Here is a 22,973-nt window from a genome sequence, read left to right as displayed (position 1 = left end):
TTTTTCGGGTTCAATTATCCAACACCAATATAAAAACACAATGACGACGATAAAGCTAGTTCAGCTAAGGTTCAGCTTTAGTGTTGGTCACCGACACGCTATTTTGTATAATTTTTTTATAGCTGAATACATCATACATACATCACGACCCATCACGTCCCCTCTGCTGGGGGACGGGTCTCCTTCCAATAAAGGAAGGTTTTTAGGCCTAGTCCACCACGCTGGCCTAGTGCGGGTTGGTGGACCACAACACAAGCAAGCTTGTTCTGAGAGAGTTGTCGGGTAAGTGGGCAACCCGACTGTCAGATGTTTTCAAGCTACCCGAAGGCCTCTGACTAGGCTTAACGACTGCTGCCGAAGCAGCAACCTGGACCCACGGCTTAACTTGCCGTCCGAAGCACGGAAGCGTCCAGAAAAGAACCACTTGTAATTGGTCACCCATCCAATGTCTGACCGTGCCAGTTGTTGCTTAACCTCAGTAATCAGTTAAGATCACCGAAGCTAAGATTACGGACGCTTCATCATAGCTGAATGTTTTATATTTAAATATATAATTGTGGCTGAAGATATAGCATCGCATCGAATTTTACTCTCATCCGTAATTGCTCCGCTCTTAATTCCCGGCTTGGTTCGTAGTCGACTCGGCCGGGTCAGCCGCAGATTGATGGAGTTCCAATAGTGCCAAATCTATTTATTCATTACGCGAGTTGCTATGCCAGAATGTTTCCGTGCCTTTTACGTCGCGTCTGTTTTTTTTAACTTACACTTTAAATGTTATGCAAGTGCAGCAACAGTATGAACGTTTATATTAATTTATTACATAAGTACATGACTTAGCATCGTGATCGCATGCAAATTGTATCATTTTATTCAGTAAAATTATTAATTCACATTTCCTGCGCAAACTATCGGATATCTATTAATCTTAGATCTAAGTTCCCTTGTGATTATATCAGGAAAGGCGGCAGGCCACAGATTGATAGAGTGCCGCTGGACTGGCTCCCTCTGACATGAACATTGAACGCTCCCTGGAGTGTCGTGGCGATTAGCCCGTCGGCTTTTGCTGAAACTTTCTTTACTTATTGATAGTCTTCTGACTACAGCATCTAAAACCTATAGACCAACATTATATTTTAGTAAAAAGGTATCGTATTCAAATTAACATAATTAAATAACTGCTAAATAAATACACCAAGTTTAAAGTTATTTATAGAAATGTGTAGCATGATATTTGATTTTCTAAAACTATCCCTAGCTAGATATAGCCATACTAGACGACCATAGTCTGTGGTTTTTTTTTAATAAGTAGGTACTATTTTGTGTAAAAAGTCAAGTTAACTTTACATTAAACAAAATATATACTTACTTACTTCAGTAGTACTTACCATGTATTTTTGGAAACTTAGATAATGAGCCGTTTTCCTTGACAGCTGTCAGTTGAGCTTTTGGGTAAGCCGATAGATGGCGTGAAAACGCAGTGTACCAACTGTCAAAAATTACATAGAGAGCAAAGAGTACTAAACTCAGAATAAGAACTCACTAGTTGTGATTAAATGTCGGGTGGTAGCGCGAGCCATCCTTCCGAGGCTCAGACTGCATGTGGCTTGGGATAGTGCTAAGTATTCTGTGAATAGTTCTACCCAGTTCTTCTATCAAGGAAGGAGGAGCTGATAGCTCAACTACAACTCAATTAATACAGGAGAAACACAAGGAAACTGAGAAAACTTGAAAAGAACGGCTGTACGCACAATCGCACTGAACGCTGAAGCAACAGTGACATCGACATCATAGAGAAAATAATACTACAATTCTACCTACCTACGTCACTTTCACATTTCGTTAGCCTCACAGAATAACATATTGTGATCTGAGTGTGTTCTGAGGGTTTGAAAGTTGGTACAACCCCAGACAACGCCATCTATTTCTCCAAAAAGGAACTTTTTTTTTTTTTTAACAAACGCCTCATAACACGACTTGACGAAATGACGAATGTTTTGATGTTAAGGGGTAGTTACATTCCTTCATAAATAGTAATCACCAAAGAGAAAAACAAAATTATTGACAGACCAATGAGTCACGAAATTCACGAAATAAGAGATAAACAATGTTTTATAAACAGAAAGAGGTCGTCTAATACAGTGTTGAGAAAAGTGACAAAAAGATGGGGAGGTTTTTCTCAGTATTCTGCTTGCTATTTATACATTGCATAAATAAGAACTTAAGAAGACATTCATCTAAGTTGTACCTACGAGTTATAAGAAGACTTTGGGGTTAATTTTCCGAATGTCAGATACCTAAATATTAATGACCAGAGGTATATTCTTAAATATATGTTTCACTTTCTTTCTAACACAATATATCTAAATGGATGGTTCTGCATTAAAATAACTTAGGACTCCCTAGATACCGTTACAACTCTTACAAGTGTAAAATTTAAATAAATCACCAATAAAGCGTGGTATTTACAAACGATTAGATTTTAAACTTGCTATGCTTATGTATCACATAGTCCTCAGTTTGTGGTTTGTTGGATGATAATTTCAGTGTAGACGATAAAGGGTATGAATAATGGATCTCCTACAAATTGATGTCACACAGTGTATACGCTGTGCCGCACGAGGTGGAGTCGGCCCCGTACGGCGATGCCCGTGATGCTAAAAAGAGCAGTTGAGTCCGTGCCGCCACTGAAGTCTTACGGTAAAAGCGGGAACTACTTGAACGTACGATAAGATCTGACACTTAACTGCCTTGTAAGTGCAGCGCCGCGTCTATAGGACTAGAGCGGTGGCGCAAACTCTAGGTGTATGCTTACGTTTTTTTTTATTTTTTATCTATGGACCGCTAAATGCGGAACAGATCAAACACTTCCATTTCGACAGCCAAAAAATAGAAACGATTTTTGTAGCTCTTAAATCCATCGAAATCCTTTTAGGTTAATCCGGGGATTGAAGGGTTTTTCTCAGCTACACAAATTACAAACTTGTTACATAGAACCGTGGCTGGGACTCGCCGGATGAGTATTGCTGGTTTGGTTTTGTTAAATTATATAAGAATGTCTGTATACCTAAGTATGCAGACTCTGCAAATGGAAGGATTTTTATATATTAATCTACTATGCAGACTGTCTCATAAGTCAACGTAATCCCAATCCTGTAGAAAGGCTACTTTTCACTGCGTAATTTTATGGACATATTTTTCATTGCTCGCGTATTTATAACCAAAAACTAGCTGTGGCTCGCAAACATCACTTCGCTTTTAAAAGTTTTCCAGTGAAACCAGGTTAGTTTAAACCGGGTCCACTGTTGGCGTCAAGTGCGTCCGCTCGCCACGTGTATAGAGGTGTCGCAATGTCAACACCAGAACTTCAGTATCATCTTCACCCAATCAGAGGCAACAATACGAGAGTATGAATAGATTATTCCACACTACATGTCTGGTTTTAGGTGGATTTAGTCGGAACACAATATTAATTTATTGCATAAGAAATTAGAAACAGTAATAGTAAAAGCATCTTCATCCATAGAAATATCATATTATTATTTTGCAAGTAATGAAAACCTTAAGATGCCGGAAATTTTACAGGTAACTTGTGTGCAACAGCTTTAAGAAACAATTCCTTAATTCTATTATAATTAATTAACTTACACAATAAAACCCACTTCATTCAACACAATTAAGTTTACTGTATAACAATGCCTAATACCTCAATAAGGTACTTGAAGGTACTCGAGATCATTTAATACGAAGCCCTTAAACCGAAATCCGACCTAATTAGTCATGACGCGACGTAAATAAAGCGTTCCAGCCACCTTTGTAGGTAAATGAAACACGGAAGCATGAGTACAGTGAGTACACATCTGTAAGCCGCGTTATCTTAATCTCCACATTCCACATACAAGTACACGGGTACGTAGGTGAGGCCTCATAGAGAGCAGAATATAAACAGTGTTGCCATATTCTAGCGTTAACATATAATTTATATTTAAAACCGGGCGTAGTAATTGGTAGAATGAGGTTTTAGAGGTGATTAAGCCAATATCATCATCATTACGTAACCGTACACTGCTGGACACAAGCCAAGGACCGCTACAACACCGACCGTACACCTACACTGTATCGTCGGCCTTTTTAATCCAGTCACCGACCACACCATAAACCGACCACTTGTCAGGTCGTCGGTCCAGCTGGCCGTATTGGTCATAGTAAAATTTGTTCACCTAACTTTTTGCCGGTCATCTGTATTCCTTACTTTTTTTCGTGAAATAGTGGCTTTGTTTAGCCACAGCTGGTGTTGAATGTAAATTGCAGCATGTCACGTAGCATTAACAATAAAGAATGATGATAAATCGTCGCGTCGGCGACATAGACAAATTATACTGCAAAAAGTGGATCACTTCCATGTTTCAGTAGAATTATATATTTTGTACGCTAGCCAGTCATTTATAGGATGCTTTTAAGGTCAGTGACCATCAGTGACATTTCGATTATGTTTATATATGTATACCCTACCCTATACTGGCTCAACGGTTTTGATGGTTGACCATCACAGATTGATTACTAGTTCTAGGGCCTTATGAATAAAACTTACACGCGTCGTCAAGTGGTTGTCAAACGCTTTGTAATCTCTTGTCACAAATGTTTAAAATACCCGTCCTTATGTATTCTTATAACCATTTAACTTTTGTTTTGTGCGAGCTAATCTAACTATGATAGAAATTCAATTCAAATCATTTATTCAGGAAAGTAAACATTTTACTTCGGCTTGTTGGTAGCATTTTGGTGTTATATTACCTCGCTGTTCGTTCAAAATTAAAGCTACAGTGTTCAACTGCTGCAAGCTTCTGCTCTTATTTTGCGAAACAAAAGATCTACCTTGGAAACTAGTCTTATTGTGGGCAAAAATGGAACGTGCGAGTAATTGCAGTATTTTGTTGGAAACTAAAAGACAACACAGAATGAATTTCCATTTTCGTATTCACCAAGCAGAACGCTGTAAGAAGCTTTGAGCCCGTTTCACTGAGTCACACGGTGAAACGCTTTTCTCGGCCTCTTGATACGCTTATTTTTACATGTATGTACATACTATACTAAAATGTATTGTTTGTGAACGTCATTTTAAAGAAAACGACCTCCTAAGAATATGATTGAATTCTCCCTTCATTAAGTTAAATCTACTAATATTAAGAACGGTGAAAGGATAGGCCAGTCAAAATAGTGTCAGTTGATACGACATTTGAGGCGCCTCGTACATCCCAAATTCAGTAGAAGGAAACTTTACCTTCATACCTTGACAAGTATGACAACGGCTATATTGAACCGTTTTCGGATCGATCACTGGTAAATTTTCACTACGTGGGTAGATCATTCAGTAAAAAGGTATTGAATCTAATCAATACCAAAGATATTATAAGAAATAAACAACCAAGAGCAAAATACCGTTTTGAAAGTAAACCTGCTTAAGTTAATCCAAGTTTTTGTCTTAAAGCTCTCTAATTAAGCAATCAATTAGAACGTTCAAAAACTTCAAAGGTCTCCGAATCCTGAGGCCGTGTCCCGGTGACCTTGATATTGGAGAAACGTGATGAAGTCATTTCTCCAGCGTGTCAAATATCCTCGCAGCGACTTGATCACGTGGGGAGAGGGGCGACTCACGTTATGAGCTGGGGGCGCACTCCGGTTTGTACACATAGGAGTAACGATGCGGGGTTTCACTACATTAGAATCATGAAATCTAAAACATAAAAATAATAAATATATACACTGCCGGGCAATGAAAAAGTTCCACTAAAGATTTAATTTAAAATTGAAATAAAATATTACCGATTTTAGTTGGTAATATCCTGATGCTCTGTTTGTGTAAACAATGAACTTCAAAGTTTTGAGCTTTTTCCGTTTAGAAGTAATTTGGTGATTTTCTGAGTGGAACCTTTTCATTGCCCGTGAGTGTAGTAAAGTAAAAATATAATGTAAAGTAAAAATATTGTGTAAAGTAAGTCTAAAATGTAGAGCATGAGTCTTTTTAGCAAGTAGGTGTATCTGTCAAAACGAGCCTATTGCATTGTGACGACGATTAGGTCTAAAAATGTATTGCAGGCAGAGAGTCTGCCTACGAATCATCCAGCTATCTGATCAGCAGAATATTCTGTGAGCATCGGAGACTTATAAGATTTATAGGTAAATGTACAGTCAGCTGCATAATTACCTGTACACATTTGTACCTTGTCAAACTCACAGACTGCCTATTCAAACATTGACAGTTGGTTATGTAGGTAGTTTGACAAGGTACAAAAGTGTATAGCTACTTATGCAGCTGACCGGATGTTGTATGAATATTCTTTTAAGATCCCTTCACTAGCAGTCGCCGTGACTGCTCGACTGTGTAAAATTTTCTTCGATGTTTTTGACAGACTTTACCTAAGGGTCTAAGCAGAAATAAACAGTTTACTGGGAGCGATTCTTAAACATTTTTATTTATTTAGTAATGGTAACATTTAAAATACTCGAATTTATAAAATTGGCTGCGTAAATAAATTTCATTTCAAATGCCATAATCAAAATTTAGGTTATTACTATTCAGTATTAATTAACATTGTGCGTTCAAAAACGCTAATATTCGTAAATCTGAGTACCTACCTACATACTACGTAAAAGCCAATTGTAGGACAAACAATTCGTTCCCTAATTTCAATTGGAACCCAGGGTGACAGTGAATAATAGTCATGTTCACAACCCAAGTAATTTAAATTAAAATACCGATCCCATAGTAGGCTACATGTCAACGCGGCTACATTATTTTGAATTTATCACTATTTCTATGCATAAGCCTAGTTTTTCCTGTAAATACATACTGGAAAAACAGTACTTACCTGCCTTTTACGACGTTAAATCCACAAGTTTTAACCACCATGTATATTTTTTTCCCGTGTCTCTTTGGCCCATTTTCTTACCTTCTAAGATTCTAACTTACAACATATCTACTAAAAACGCACTACAAATACAAATTAGACAGATTTTTGTACGCAAACATAGCTAACACTGATTGGTTCGCGTCTCCACTAACGAACCTCGAACATTCAATATGGTGCTCATGAATCATGAACAAGCCAAATATTCTTGTTTGAGTATTGTGTTTGCTATGTTCTGCGTGCAATCGCACTGTTATCAAAATAAATCTGCTTATACCTACATGCTGCAAGTCCCTACGCACATGAACGATTTATTAAACATATACCTAAGTTCCCTGTCTATCAAACAAACATAACTCAATAACCCTTAACCTCTCTCCAATCATCGTTCAAGTGAGATTTGTGAGTAAGAAATTTCCAAGACATTGTTTGCTGGTAGGCTCATGTTCCCAATGATCTTATTAGGCCTTTGTGTTGCGAGCAGCTCGTATTGACGCGTTTGATTACCAGCCGTTCCCGCTCGCTCCAACAGGATTATGTCACTCCAGATTCGATAAGGAAATTTTGTTGAAACAAATCTTATTTCCGCATTCGGCAAGATTATCTGGCTCATTGCATGTTAAAGGGAACAACACGAAAACACGGACCGTTAAAATGATCGTGGTAAACATAGGTACGTCATTTAAAAAACATAAAGCATTTAAAAAGATGTTTAACTTTAGAGGGATATACTTAGTATAGTAGCAGTTTCTTAAATAAACTAGGACATGGTTAATATCATAGTTTCTCATCTATTCTAACTACTTAAACTGGATGGCTCAGTAAGTAGGTGCTTGACCGTCTAGTGATCTCTTTACTAAAGGCAAACTTTTAACAGATGTTCTATTTTCCCCGTTTATGAAAGTTTTATGCGCCATCCCGACAATAGTATGACCTCAAAGCGATTTGCCAATCTTTTCTAGATATATAAAGTGAAACGATCGCAGGCACAATTTATTCCGACGATTCTTTCAAGCGGGAAACTGAAGTACCTATATAGAGATGTTATGTTATACAATGAAAGGATATATTCTCATAAAATTATAGGAACGTTAAGGTTACGAGTAAAATAATACCGACTTCAAACATTCATAAAAATATGATGTGCTCTTATCTACAAAATGTATATGGGTCATGAACCCTGCTTATTAAAAAAACATAACTAACTGTAACTGATTCATCATGTAACCACTTGACTGTAGCATACAAACGAAAACATACAGACTTATAGACAGAACCATACAGATTTAGAATCATAGAAATAACACTTGCTATGCAAGTAAATACCAATTATACAATTCAAAACTGATCTTCTGTTAATGTCGACAGTGAGTACCGACCACGTATTTCAGCAACCTACACACATCCCAAATCGGCCTGTGATCCTGAAATCTTTGTGTAACTATTTTGTTAAGTCTGAAATGCTTTTGCAGGGAAATCCCCGACCTCGGAAGGAACACTATTTTGAGCTTTTATTTGAGGTCGAACATCAAAGAGGAATTGATAAGTACAAATTGCGGACAATTTGGTGCGGTATTTTTGTTTTCCAAACCTCAGAACTTTAGCATTATAATGTAGGTATAGTTGGGTCTTTCATTATAATCAAAGAGTTGGGTACGTTAGCGTTCAAGCTGAAAGTTGTCACTGTATAGGTGTAGGACGTAGGACATTGACCCGGCCCTGTTAAAAGCAACAAAGATACTTACCAACAATTATTCTATTCAGCCTGAACCGCGAGCCATTGTCATCTGAAACCGAAAACAGAATTGTTTTAGTATTATTACCATACCTATATAGTATGGTCCCTTACACAGTATTTAATATAGAGCTATGTATATTTTACCTATAAATTGATAATGTATCAATGAGCTCAGCTCTATTGTTGGTGTGTCTTCACAACTTAGTTATCTGAGATAGATTTATAAACTAAAATTAGTGCTACAAACGAATGGCATGAAATATTGCCTAAACTTCACATAATATGCGTGATATAGTTGTTAGCATTCGGCTTACGCAGATAATCCGGCTAAGCGTGTAGAGTATAATGGTAAGCTTCAAATTAGGAGCGAGTGTAAATTTTATTGGCCTTACACGAGCGGGTCATTGGACGATAACACTCAAACTACCTCGTTCGTTTTCCGTAGCCAATGTAATTGATCGTTTCAGAAATATATTGTTGCTTAATAAGTTGACATAATCTGGTCGTGGAAATGAAATTAAGAAGTTTATAAATAAGTAGGTACTCAAATGTTTATTGTCGGTTAACTTTATGGTAACTGCTAAAGACAGCCTTTTACCTCAGATATCCTCAGTTCTAGCCACCTGAATATAGTAAAAATAAAAATAAACTATAGCCAAACTACTATTAGCGGCAATATATTATTTGCGGATGCAATATATTCCGCTTGTAAGATTCTTAGACTAATATATTATAATAACAATATGTGTAGTTCGTAATCAAGTATATGCTGTGCAAACATACCATTGCGTATATTAGGTTCCTACCAAGATAAAGTGGGCAAATATTTGGATAGGCCTTAGGATACACAAACATTCTGGGTTTTCATTAACATACTGGGTGACCATTACCTTCAGATTAAACCAACACGGACAATACCAATCGGAAATCGATACCATCTACAGATTGAGTTTGGAATGTAGTCCGAGTAACAATTAGCTTCACAAGATGGCCGGAGGATTTGATTTCAAAACAAGAAGCGGATCACTCGCTCGAACGCAACTGCAAATATGGTGAGTCATTGCAGCTTTAGGTTTGATACGTTAGTAGCACGTAGGTAGAGGCTACCTTAATTACTGACGCTAATCTGACGTCAATCCTTTCACCACGGTGACAAAACCCTAGACTAGCTCTTGTATTTGTCACCAAAGAATACAATTTATCATTATTGGTCTTCAAAATATCAGAACAGGAAAAAAATATAACTAGAAACAATAAAAAATAGGCGACCTTATCGCTAAGAGCGATCTCTTACAGGCCACCGTTAGTTACAAAAAAACTACTACTTATGTTATCCAGTAAATCATCATCATCATCACGACCCATTACGTCCCCACTGCTGGGGCACGGGTCTCCTTCCAGTGAAGGAAGGGTTTAGGCCTAGTCCACCACGCTGGCCAAGTGCGGGTTGGTGGACCCCAACACAAGCAAGCTTGTGCTGAGAGAGTTGTCGGGTAAGTGGGCAACCCGACTGTCAGATGTTTTCAAGCCGCCCGAAGGCCTCTGACTAGGCTTAACGACTGCTGCCGAAGCAGCAACCGGGACCCACGGCTTAACGTGCCGTCCGAAGCACGGAAGCGTCCAGAAAAGCACCACTTAAAATTGGTCACCCATCCAATGGCTGACCGTGTCAGTTGTTGCTTAACCTCAGCGATCAGTTACGATCACTGAGGCCCGCTCGACTACGGACGCTTCAGTAAATATTGTAATGAAACTCAATGTATGATAAAACCCAATCCAACTAAATTTAAGCTACCCATCCATATCATATCTGGACTCACTCCACTTCGTCTTAAATGCAATAGAATATGAAGTATCTTACCAAATACATAATTCATGCTGCAGAAATAAAATTTACCATTGACCCTAGCACATTATGCAAAGAGTAATTTTATAAAAATGGAAAACATAAGTAAAGTGAGTGAAGGTGAACCATCTTCTTTGTGGAGCAGTCATAAACTTGCATGAATAAAATACTTGATGCACGTTGCACCCAAACAACTATTTGGCATAGTTCACCTGGAGCTGTTACACGACCTCGCTGATGTTTTTATAGTCTTTGCTGAGCATGAAGACCCATCTGCCGGGAGGAAAGGGCAAACATTTGCGTTGCTAAAGAATAATGTAACAAAAGCAGAGTGCTTTGTTCCTTGCAACGGCTCCAGTGTTGCATGTTCTGTAGTCGTCCTTCAAGTTGCTTCTAACAATGCGATACACGTGCTTAGTGTTAGGAATACGTTCAATGAACCACCAGCTTATTAGGGCAAGTTGCAAATGTTGGAATAAGATTTATAAAGTTCTGTAACATGCATTTATAATATAGGTATTTTGGATATATCTATTGTTTTTGAAAAGTTCAGTTAAGTCATTTAAACGGCATATACCTACCTATCTGAACTGTATATAGCTGTAAGGGTACGTTACAGCTGTTTACGAGTACACTATTCAGTAAACATATAAATTTATATATGTGTGATTGTAATATATACCTTTACAGAAGTATATTAATAAAATTACCCCCTTATTTAAAAAAAACTTACTGGACGCTTTAGCTATTGAACTGTTCAGTCACTCTCTGACAGAGAACAATTTGTTCTTTGACAGAGAATGACAAAACAGTGCGAAACTTAAAGCGTCCAGTAAGTTTTTTATGAATAAGGGGGTTACTCTATACAGCTTGGGTACACCTCCTATACCTATACCTACGCACATTATTTCAGCGCTACTACATAAAGTTAGCCTAAGCTGACCCCTAAGGGTAACCATCCCCATCACCAAAAGATTCAATTACTTATTTTTTTATCTCATTTATTTATAGAGGCTTTTTTCTCATATGAGAATATGTCAGCCTCATCGTAACCTAACTTTACGATTCAATTACTACGTGTTATCAAAAATAATAGACTCGTCTGTAACAAAACTCAATACCGATTAGACTAATCGGCGAAAGTTTGGAGGAGAGGATCACATAATACGCGACAAAGTCGCTGATGCTGCCATATTCAATATCGGGAGCGTCTCGCCGGATATTCTTATTGCAGAGGATGCACAACTTTTATTGAATTGCGATCCGTAGCGACGTTGCCGTCACGAGATTTGCAATAACACTAAAAGCGACCTTATCTCGGGCGGAGAGAGACTTATTTCACTTTTCCATTACGGGAGGGGTGCTACTGAACGTTGGGAAGGAATATTCGCCGACACAAGACGAACGACTGACATCAATAACCGCAGAACATCCTGTTCTGGCTTCAATCGAGCATCAAAACCAGGCTTTTTTAATTATAACGTTATATGGCTTATCATAATCAAGGTAGAGCTTGTTCCATTGATGTGGGAGCAGTAATTCCTGATAGAATGTACTTAAATGTGTGAGTAGGTTTATAATGATATTAAGTTAGCCACTTCAGTCAGACATTTTAAATATAAAAATAAAATTCTTCTTATCGTATTAATTATTTTCTTTACTTTTATTTCTTTATATTTAAGGTTGCCTGTAAGAGATCGCTCTTAGCGATAAGGCCGCCTATTTTTCATTGTTCCTAGTTTATAAGTTCTCTTTGTATGTTTTAATTTGTGGTGACCAATAAAGATATTCTATTCTATTGTCTTTCCTCTTTCAGATGCTCTGTTCACGTATTATTTCAGTATAGTATAATTGTCGCCCTATTAATATGATATGTGTAAAAACTTTTATAAAAGGTGGCGTTACATTTATAATGCTGCTTTTTTATTTTAAACCTGTTTGCTAAGGCTCAAAATATCCCAAGAAGTTTGGTGCGAAGTAGTTATACCGGCTAATTTCAGTTTGAGTTAAGCCGTCCAGCTGGCGTGGTCGGGGCCATTAATTAACAAAACAAACGTGCTTCGACGACCATCGGCCTGCGCCGGGAAGGTCACTCTAGCTTGACAAGAAACGAACGAATGGGGTCAGTTATGCAATCGGTATGTTTAATACAACGAGATATAGAGTCGTGGTTTGCGAAGCAGCGCTGCGAAACTTAGTTGTCCGGTGTCTAGAGTCACCCCAGTAATCTCGGAGACTATCGGAGACGATACGGCGCAGTCATGTTACTGTCGGCATTAACTAGTAACTGCCTCATTGCACCAAACTATGTATGTCCAAAATAACAAGTAAGTATGTATAATAATAGTCTGACCTGACTACGCTTACTTTGCAATGGGTAAAGGATGGGAGTTTTTTTTTTCTTTAAATTGTATACGAGACGGGTGTCAAAAATTACAAAGAATAATTGTTGCCATAGTAAATTTGTGACTTGTGAGCTCTCGTTTCGGTTGCGCATTTACTGTTTTCAGTCACTATTTAACTTTGACTTTAATATAAAGTCAGAAATGATATTGTATGAAAATATAAACGTAGACTAGACATTGACTGATATTAAAACTATTTAGGCTGCGAACGAATTGATGAGCAGTTATTAATCTCAGCAATAATGAAACGCTTCTGTAAAGAAATGATTGAAGAATCTTATTCACGGTAATATTTTTTCTGAGGAAAAATAGGGCCTCAGTATATTTATGGCCACATTTTTTACGGATCTATCGTTGTTGTAGGAGAGTAGATAAATTAGGTATGTTGGTTACATGTAATTCAACATCAAATTCCTTCATAATTCAACACCAAGACCCATCATCATCATTAAATAAATATAAAACCACAGTACTACACTAATAAAATTCACTTAAAGTGAATAAATTTTCATTAAATAGCCGTCGAGACACCAAGACTATGGAAATATTTTGTTAAAGTACCCTTCCCAGCGGATGGATTCGGCGACACTGTCGCTGTGAAAGTAACATTTTTCGACCAAAGCGTCACAGTTGAAAGTGAAAAGTCAGTGTCGCTGCGCCCAAACAAAAGTTACTGCGTGTCACCGGAGCCGCTCGGCTCGGAAGTGTACTCTTACATTGCATCTGCCACATGGCATGGTAGTATGAATGGTACGAAAAAAGCGGCAGAGCTTTTCAGTATTTCGCTACCTACCGGCACAGTGTTATCCTAACCTGATAAGGTCCTTTATATCCAATATGGTCAGTAACTCCATAATGTCACACCTATTTTATTCCTAGAACAGATACTACATACATCCATATCATAATGATTGTTACATTTTCCAATAGAAAATTTAATGAATAAATATTCAGGCTTCCTCTCCCATTCATTTTCCAGATAAATACCTAACTGAAAGTAAAATTTCTTATTATTTTTACATATTATGTTTCTAAATAAATAGTTTTTTTAGATTCATGTTCAAGTTAGGGCATTTAGTAGTTACTTCTAAGAGCTAAAATGAGTGTGATTCTCTCTACTTTATACAACGTAAAAATATTACAAAAAAATAATTTACATGGCTTCTATTTCTTATAAATTCAAATACTTACTTAAATAAACACAACACTGAGTAAGTACTCTGGTATTACCAAACAAAATTCAACCATTACTTTTATTCCCATTTTCATACACTTCGTAGTATATTTGGTGAATACTAAGGGATTTATGTTCTAGCTAGACCGTAATTCACTGCTCTCTAATATGGCACAGTGAAACCGCAAAAAGCTGAGATGCGAATATAACGCTACATTAACACTTTTATGAATACGGTAATATTCATATTCAGCCAAAAGTGCCACCTGCATTTTGACATAAAAAAAAACCTCCTCATCCGGATCTGAACAATTTTTGTTCTTCATCTTTTGGAAATTCGTAAAACTGAAACAAAACTATTTATTAAGTAATATTTGTTTGGCCGATCTCGTTGCAAAAGAACCAAACTGATAAAACCTAATTATCAATAAATTTAATATTTCAGTACGGATTTCATTGTTATTTGAAATATAATTTATATTTATTACCTACGGTGACAGTGGTAGTTAAATTATATTTCATTGAATTTCTGCGTGGTGGTTTGATAATTTTTGGTTTCATTCAAATGTGAGCTAATTAACTTACCCGAACCCACACGCGGCTTATCTGCCATGCACATTATATTATTTGTGGTAAGCTGCTTCAAATTGTACCTACTCTTTTCAATTTAAATCAAAATGAAAGTAGATAGGTATTCGTTAGGACATTTTGCTTATCTCTGTTTTTAATGCAATCCCTAGCTTGTTTTTATTCTGAGCCTATGTTTGTTACAAAAAGTAGTACTTAGGTAAGTAGGTACTATGTAGGGTTGTGACTTCTATAGATCGTCATCGTCATTAAACACAGTTGCAGCTGGATATAGGTCTATGTCAAAGCTTACTCGTATCATTTCTAACACACCATACTGTTTATATTACACCTAAAACCATGCCTTACCTAAATACGAGTTGCACTTGGTGCAACAAGGGGGATGAAATAAATCTAAAACAAACAAGCGGCTATTGTATATACAAAATTGACGTCATGAGATAACATTGTCTGTCTGTTTGTCAGCGCTATTGTTCCGCAACCGGGTTTACGGTGAGACATTTGCCAAGATGTTCCCTTGCGAAATGGTATTTCGATTACAGCTGCATTGTTTCTATATATTCACGATATACCAATTTACCAAAGCGTCTTAATAATTTCAGTGGTTAAAATGCCTGTAGCACCCTGGAAAGGGACACAGTTGTTCCATAAGCATCTACAATGCATCATTCTTTTTTTATCTTACGGGTCAATACTAAGGTTGTCTGGTGTTACGGATTTATTTCACAAAATTTTATACTGTTATATTATCTACAATTATGTAAATAATTAAAGAATATTGTATGGGATGATAAATATTTATTTTTATTTCTAATCATTTGAATAGAAGTAGTTTTTCATTCCCTCCCACGATTAATTTTCAATCTAATGTAAGAAGATTATTATAAATTCATCTCAAGCGCTCCAGTCACTTTCCTTTCAGACTGAACCTTTATATTAAAAAATAAAAGCTGAGTAAAGTCAATTTAACTCTGTTAATTAATTGCTCCAGGTTGTTAAACTCATGTAGCTACTTGTAAACAAAAAATAAAGAATAAAAGCGTTAAGTTATTTGCAGTTACCAATGTTGGACTGTCCAACTTGGTTATATGCGTTATAATAGTTAGATTTAATAAAAAATACCGTAAACTTTATAAACACTCGTGTGAGTGAAATACAAAAAGAGCATAAAATTATAGAGTGTGAATTGAAAATCCATTTGCCTACACACCATGCCTTCGGTAGTATCATTCGCTACCTACTCTGGGACTGATGGCTGAAGCTGTGAGAGAAAAATAAGATTAGGCGATGGGGCCAGGAAGTTTCAGATACAATCGTACATAGATGTGGTGATCTTTGTTCGCGTTATAATAATACAGCTGTATGTACTGTATGCCCTTACAGATTTTAAATTGTTAATTTACTGTGATGTACACTTTTATGTATGCGTCATATTTTACATAAACTTATACTTAGTCCATCACCAACAGGGCAACAGTGATGTACAAAAGCTCACTCGCTTAAAGGTCTGCCTTTTTATCCTTGTTAAATTGCCTCAATAAATTAATAGTCTTGGCATTGGATCTGATAAAATTAAGTGTATTCTTGTTATACATGACCAAATGTTTTCATACGGTCCGAAGCCATCTTAGGGTGCACGCGCGCCAACAGAACTAGGGGTCGAAGTGGTAGCCATGGCCGAAATCGGTCGGACCTATCATCATCATCATCATCACGGTCCGAAAACGTTATTCCATGCCTCGTGCAGACCCAAGCAGAGATATGATAGCCACTTGCTTGAGGTTTACTTCTCTAAGGACTCGAGTAATATGTAGATTATTATAACTATATGTTCTGCCTGTGAGTTCCCGCTGCAGGTGTGGCCCACCATCCCGAGTCCGACGTCGTCGCCCGAACAATTTCAATCATGACACATTCTCCGTCGGTATTCCGCTGGAGACGCCATTGTAAAGTAACTATCTCGGCGCTCTTCACATATATTCTAGGTCATGCTTTAGAACTCCGGCTTGCTGATACTGATAAGGGAACAGAGTGTGCTGTAAGAATTTTCTGGAGAAAATGATGTGAGTTTTCCATTATACGTCAATTTGAGTGGATGGGTATTATAGGTATTATAGGAGGCTGCAGAATAAAAAACAAAATACCCCTATCTAGACAGACATACAGAAGGAATAATACCTGGAATACATTTCATAATAAGTACCTACAGATTTCTAGAATCGAAACCGGAACATTCCGAACGACAGCCTTGTATTCTCCCATTTCTGAAAAAAACTTTCTAAATGAATTCTTTGTGACGAATGTTTTCTTTCCTATTGTTTCAGATTACAGCAACGACTACTATTTCTTCAGAGGATCATGTTGCAGACCCATTTTATAAAATAGCAGGTAAGATTAAAATGGTAGAATTTCCGTTGTTTTCATTCTTTCATCTCGGACGTGAGAACTCAGCCGTCGTGGTCTGACCGTTATAATTTAATAAGAACGAACGTAAATTAAATTGTAGAAATTACTTTAATAGTAACTATTATTCTGGCTATACACACTAACAGCCATTTACATACGTCAAGGAAAATCATCTAGAAAATATATTAGATTCTAATATAATTATAGAAAAATAAAACTTAACAGCCATCTTGTCTAATGCAAAATATACATGGAAAAAACTCGTGCTTTGAATTTAAAATACTTGAAAATGTCAAAGGAAAACGCCTTCAGTCTAAAAATAGAGATAGAAATGTGCATGGATGAATTCTCGCAAAGGCTTAAGGAACCGACGCCACAGTCACAGCGGCGGCAGCGGCGGCGGTGTGGAAGCTTTTAGAGTGGTTGGGTTCATCATACAATGGGTCACTCTCTAATCCGATGCTTAGGAAAAACATAGCTGCAACGCTAACCACGTCTTATTTTATTATTATTGCGTGATAATTATCGTTCGTTCGTTTTTTTTCAATTTAAAGAGCGTCCCCCGGACTCCATCCGACCACTACGGACTTTCTAAGGTTGTTCTCACACTAGCACGCATGACGCTGCATGGTGCATGAATGCGAGTCCGAACGTTGCTTGTAATTTTCACATTTTTCACCGTTTGTATAGAAAACACTCACAGTCCCACATACAGAAAAGTCATGCATTGAATTCACTCTTTTTTGACAGAAAACGCATCTACGTGCGTTCATGCGTTCATGTAATGAATTATTCACGCATCACCCAGTGTAAAAAACGTCACGTCACAATATCACCAACTGCGGTAAACACAGCTACATGATTGGTAGGACGTGTATACGTCTTTATCTACGTTTATAAACGCTAGTCTCTCCTGTGTTTGTTAGATACACGATAAGAATATCTACGTAGATAAATATAAAGGGAGTTAATTGTCGATTTTTACTATCGCTTTCAATCTGACGGAAGCTACCTAATTTCTTACGATTCTGATTCTGCTTAGTTAATATTGTGCTGCCAGATTTCACAGCTCTACGAATACGAATTTCGTTGGTTTTTAACTATTGGTAGGCATTTTTGACCAATGGTTGAGTTAACTAGGGATCAAAAAACTGGCCCTAAGGCCGAGTTTTTTGATCCGTGGTCAACTTTAACCATTAGTCAAGTCACTTGTCAAACATGACAGTTGCATACGAATTTTGTTGGATTTTAACTAATGGTAGCCATTTTTGACCAATAGTTGAGTTAACTAGGGATCAAAAAACTGGCCCTAAGTCTATATAAAATACCTACAGACGATCGAATTATCAAGAACCTCCTCCTTTTTTCGAAGTCGGTTAAAAATAGACGTTAATTGCAGATATTTAAGCACTTGGAGTTTGATATAAATATAAATCAGAGATGTGCTTCATTAAGATCATTAATTAACAAATTAATGAAATACGCAATGCAATTAGATACAAATTGGTGATATTGAAGTGACAATTAGGTATTTCAATTAAAGCAGTAAATAATTTTCAATTTAGCCTATTTATCGCACGGAGAGTTTTATTACAAGCACCAAATTTTATATTTCAATAAATCGGTTTATATTATCAAATACAATTTCCCATTCATACAATTATTGATCTTCCGCCATCTGCTAATGTAAATAGCCAATATAAACTACATAAATATAATTATAATATTCTTAATAAGTTTTTTATTAACCCGCGGATAGTCGCGCGTGGGTCGAAAAGACCCAGCACTCTATTTATACCTCGATAACTTTTAAAATATTCTATATTACTAACTGGCGTGCTTAGTACCTTTAAGTTACCATATAGGCTAGCCGCACTCCCCGCCCCGGCCAGATTCAAAGGTCAGACGGACATTCAAAGTGAGTATGGGTCTTTTCGACCCAAGAGCGACGCTTTGTGTCAGTATAATTTTTTTGATATTTTTTTTATTTTTTCTTTTCAGAAATATCACGTAACCTTTTAGACGATCGTTGTAGAGATCACACTGCATTTTTATGCATTAATTGTAATCCGAATATGTGAAAATACCGAAGAAAATACCTAATTATATTCTTAATCAATACAACGAAGAAGTAATTTTATATGTAAATTTATGTTAACTTTGAAGGCTGATTGTTGAATATTTAACCTTATTAGTTTAGATATAAAATATTTTTTTTTATTGATAAATATAAAATTAATAAAAACAGGCTGTAATTTATGTTCCTATGTAGATAAAAAAGAACATGAAGCATACTAATTTTGAAACTGTCAAAACATATTTTTTTATACCTACATAAATTCATAAATAATTTTGATTTGAATATAGTTTTATTACTAACCTTACGTTTAATGTACAAAAATATCAAAATTTTCTTATGTTTCGAGAAAATAAAGCAATTTACTTTCGGGTCTAAAAGACCCACATGCGACTGTTTGTGTCACGAAATTTGACGCGAGCACTGGCGGGTTAATAAACAGTAATAATTTTCAGTGATGTTACTTTCAATCCCTATTTTCAAGTCTGACTGGCACTACACCACTATTCACTATCCGTTACAAAACCCAACGCTATAACAATACCTGAAGTGGGTACGATTAGGATAGAAATTTCAAATGAGTGATAACAAGAGGCTTTCGCTCAGTAAGCCGGTTCCGTGAGAGCTACATTGAAGAGTAACATAGAGTCCTCGGTGCGACGGACGCGAGTCTATTGTCTCGTACTCTTTGTGCTGGCAGCTACGAGTAGCGGCGCTCAGTGCGCGATCAGTTTAATGTGAATTCTATTCTCTGATGCTAACTTTTGTTACTTTGGTTTGATTTGGGACGCGATCACTCGATTTACGAATTATGTCAGGGAATATGCTGGCTGAGGTAGTGAAGTAGTCAGTGTATTCAGCCAGGGTGGTTAAAAAACGGCTTTTTTTATTGGAGTTTTGATTTAGGATTGAATTGGAACACATTACAACCTTGCCTACGCTGTCAGGGATTACAGGCGCAAGTGTGTATAAATTTAATAATATTCTTTAGTTTATGATTAGTTACTAGCAAACACACACACACTAACAGGTGGGCGAACCAATAAACCAATTATATTTGTATGTACTAACATGCGGCTTGTATCTCACAATGATGCCGTGTTTACATCGGCGCTGTCCGAGTCCGCGTTGTTGTATGGCGCTAGCACAACACGAGAGACTTATGAAATGTGGACACAAATGACCGTTTAGCCGATGAGCAACAGCCGCTAATACACAAAGCGCACCAATAATTGCATTATAATTTGTGCTTCACTTTACTAGCCAGTGCTTAATTCAGCTGTGACATTAAAAAATATAATTATAGGTTCATCAATCAAACATGGGGTTTTCATATTATTTTACAATAACATTTACGAGACTCAGTGATGAGCCAAATGAATTTCTTACGGAATAACCTAGCGGAGCTTAATTGACTGAGTTAGGTACTACTTACCTATATCAGTTATCTTCCAAAAGGCCCACTGTATGTTTGTTTTTTACACATGAAAGCGTATTTTTTATTTAACTTAAAAGTGAATGTAGTAGAAGGGACACTCACATTTTTTATCTATCGCAAGTTTAAAATAATTTAGGTATAGGTTTATTTCAGGAGCGTGTCGAGAATGAGCTTTAAAACAATTGACATTCTAAAAATAGAGAGTATTTAATGTATAACGTGCTAAACTTGTTTGCGAAATACCACTATTGTCATTACAAATAATATTGAATTTATCTACTCATTTCCCGTGTACAAAATCAGGAAGGGTGTTATTCTATTTACTTATAACATTTTGTTTTGTTTCAGAGATGCCTCGCTTCAATTCCCGGTGGGATACGAATAGCTTTTAATCTCAGGATCATCAATTATGTAAGTTGTTTATGATTGTTGATTCGATGGTTTATGTTTATTTGCTATATTTATATAGGACCTGATTTTACGAGGATATCACTTATTACAACCCTTACTTAAATGGATCAAGGTCCTTAATAAAATTGTGTCGACTATTTACTCATCATCCTCTGTCCGTTATCCTCTTTTATATGTTATAAATAAAAGGCATAATATTTTCAGGTAATCTGATCTCCAATCAAGAACTCAGCAAACATCGATCCACAATGGAGCTGGAAGACGTGGAGCAGTACGGCGCGATGAACTTCAGCTACTATGACAACAACACGTACAACTCGACGTTCGAGGCGTGCCCCAACATGAACACGCCGGCCGTGTACCTCGTGACGCAGGCGCTGTACGCGCTCGTGTGCGTGGTGGGGCTGCTGGGCAACACGCTCGTCATCTACGTCGTGCTGCGCTACTCCAAGATGCAGACCGTCACCAACATGTACATCGTCAACCTCGCCATCGCCGACGAGTGCTTCCTCATCGGCATCCCCTTCCTCATCACCACCATGTCCGTGCGCTCCTGGCCCTTCGGCAAGTACATGTGCAAGGCGTACATGATCTCCACCGGCATCAACCAGTTCACGAGCAGCATCTTCCTGTGCATCATGAGCGCCGACCGCTACATCGCCGTGTGCCACCCCATCGCGGCGCCGCGCCTGCGCACGCCCTTCGTGTCGCGCGTGGTGTCCGCCGCCGCCTGGACCGCCTCCGCGCTCGTCATGACGCCCATCTTCATGTACACCACCATCATCCAGACCGACAACGGCCTCTCCTGTAACATCGTGTGGCCCGAGAAGGAGATCAACAAGGGACAGAACTCCTTCATCCTCTACTCGTTCGCGCTCGGCTTCGCGACGCCGCTCGCGCTCATCTTCATCTTCTACTGCCTCGTGATCCGCAAGCTGCGCACCGTCGGACCCAAGAACAAGTCCAAGGAGAAGAAGCGCTCGCACCGCAAGGTGACCAAGCTGGTGCTGACGGTGATCGCGGTGTACGTGCTGTGCTGGCTACCGTACTGGGCCTTCCAGGTGGCGCTGATATACTCGCCGGCCACGGAGTGCGCGTCGCGCGTCACCATCACCGTGTTCCTGGTGGCCGGCTGCTTCAGCTACAGCAACTCGGCCATGAACCCCATCCTGTACGCCTTCCTGTCGGAGAACTTCAAGAAGAGCTTCCTGAAGGCGTGCACGTGCGCGGCCGGCAAGGACGTGAACGCGACGCTGCACGTGGAGAACTCGGTGTTCCCGCGGAAGCGCGGCGGCGGCGGCGCGGCGGGGCGGGCGGCGCGGGCGGCGCGGGGCGCGGGGGCGGGCGCGGCGGCCGTGCGCGCCTCGCACACCACCAGCGAGTCGCTGCTGCTGGAGCCGCGGCCGGCGCTGCTGCCCGCGCTGGCGCCCAACGGAGGCGGCGAGGCGCACTCGCAGCTCTGAGGCTCGGGCGCGCGCCGCAGCGACCCCTCGCCCGTCGCCGATGAGGATACGCTGATGGTGTCGCTGGACTGAGCGCCGCGTGACGTCACGAGGCGCGCGAGCCCCGAGCCCGGGCTCGTGCGCGTCCTGCCTGTGTGCGCGTGCGCGTGTGTGAGCGTGTGCGCCTGAGTGCGAGTGTGAGTGACTTGTGTACCGGAGTTCTCCTCCGTGAAGGATTGTAAATATCGGTGGATAGTTCGTACGTACTTATTATCTCTTTATTTTTCAATGTTCCTGTTCAATAAATTACTTTCTAAATGTATACTTAACATAGCAAAAGACCGAAGTACCTACTCTCGATCGAATTAAGATGTTAGAATAGGGTCGTAACGAAGAATTTACTAATGTGTAATTTTAAGATAATCGTTTGTACTTATACTGTTCATTATACTTTACATTTTATTGTAAAAATGTACATATCTTGTAAATAGTCATAAATTGCCATTACTAATGTGTAAATCGTAATAAAATTATGTGAAGCAA

General features: G+C 38.4%; 1 protein-coding gene across 2 annotated transcripts in view; it reads left to right on the top strand.

Annotated features, from left to right (window-relative positions):
* LOC119693688 (somatostatin receptor type 2) overlaps positions 1–22,973 on the top strand; it is a 61,069-nt gene extending 38,096 nt beyond the window's left edge. For both annotated transcript variants that reach the window (XM_038117918.2, XM_038117917.2), the window contains 3 exons: positions 16,981–17,044; positions 20,926–20,988; positions 21,193–22,973. In XM_038117918.2, the coding sequence (XP_037973846.1) occupies positions 21,237–22,451 (1,215 nt within the window). In that variant the 5' untranslated portion in view covers positions 16,981–17,044; positions 20,926–20,988; positions 21,193–21,236 and the 3' untranslated portion in view covers positions 22,452–22,973. The remainder of the gene's footprint in view (positions 1–16,980; positions 17,045–20,925; positions 20,989–21,192) is intronic.

The sequence above is a fragment of the Plutella xylostella genome, chromosome 10 (assembly GCF_932276165.1).
Source record: "Plutella xylostella chromosome 10, ilPluXylo3.1, whole genome shotgun sequence".
Taxonomy (NCBI): domain Eukaryota; kingdom Metazoa; phylum Arthropoda; class Insecta; order Lepidoptera; family Plutellidae; genus Plutella; species Plutella xylostella.
This window is presented reverse-complemented; position numbering and strand designations above follow the sequence as displayed.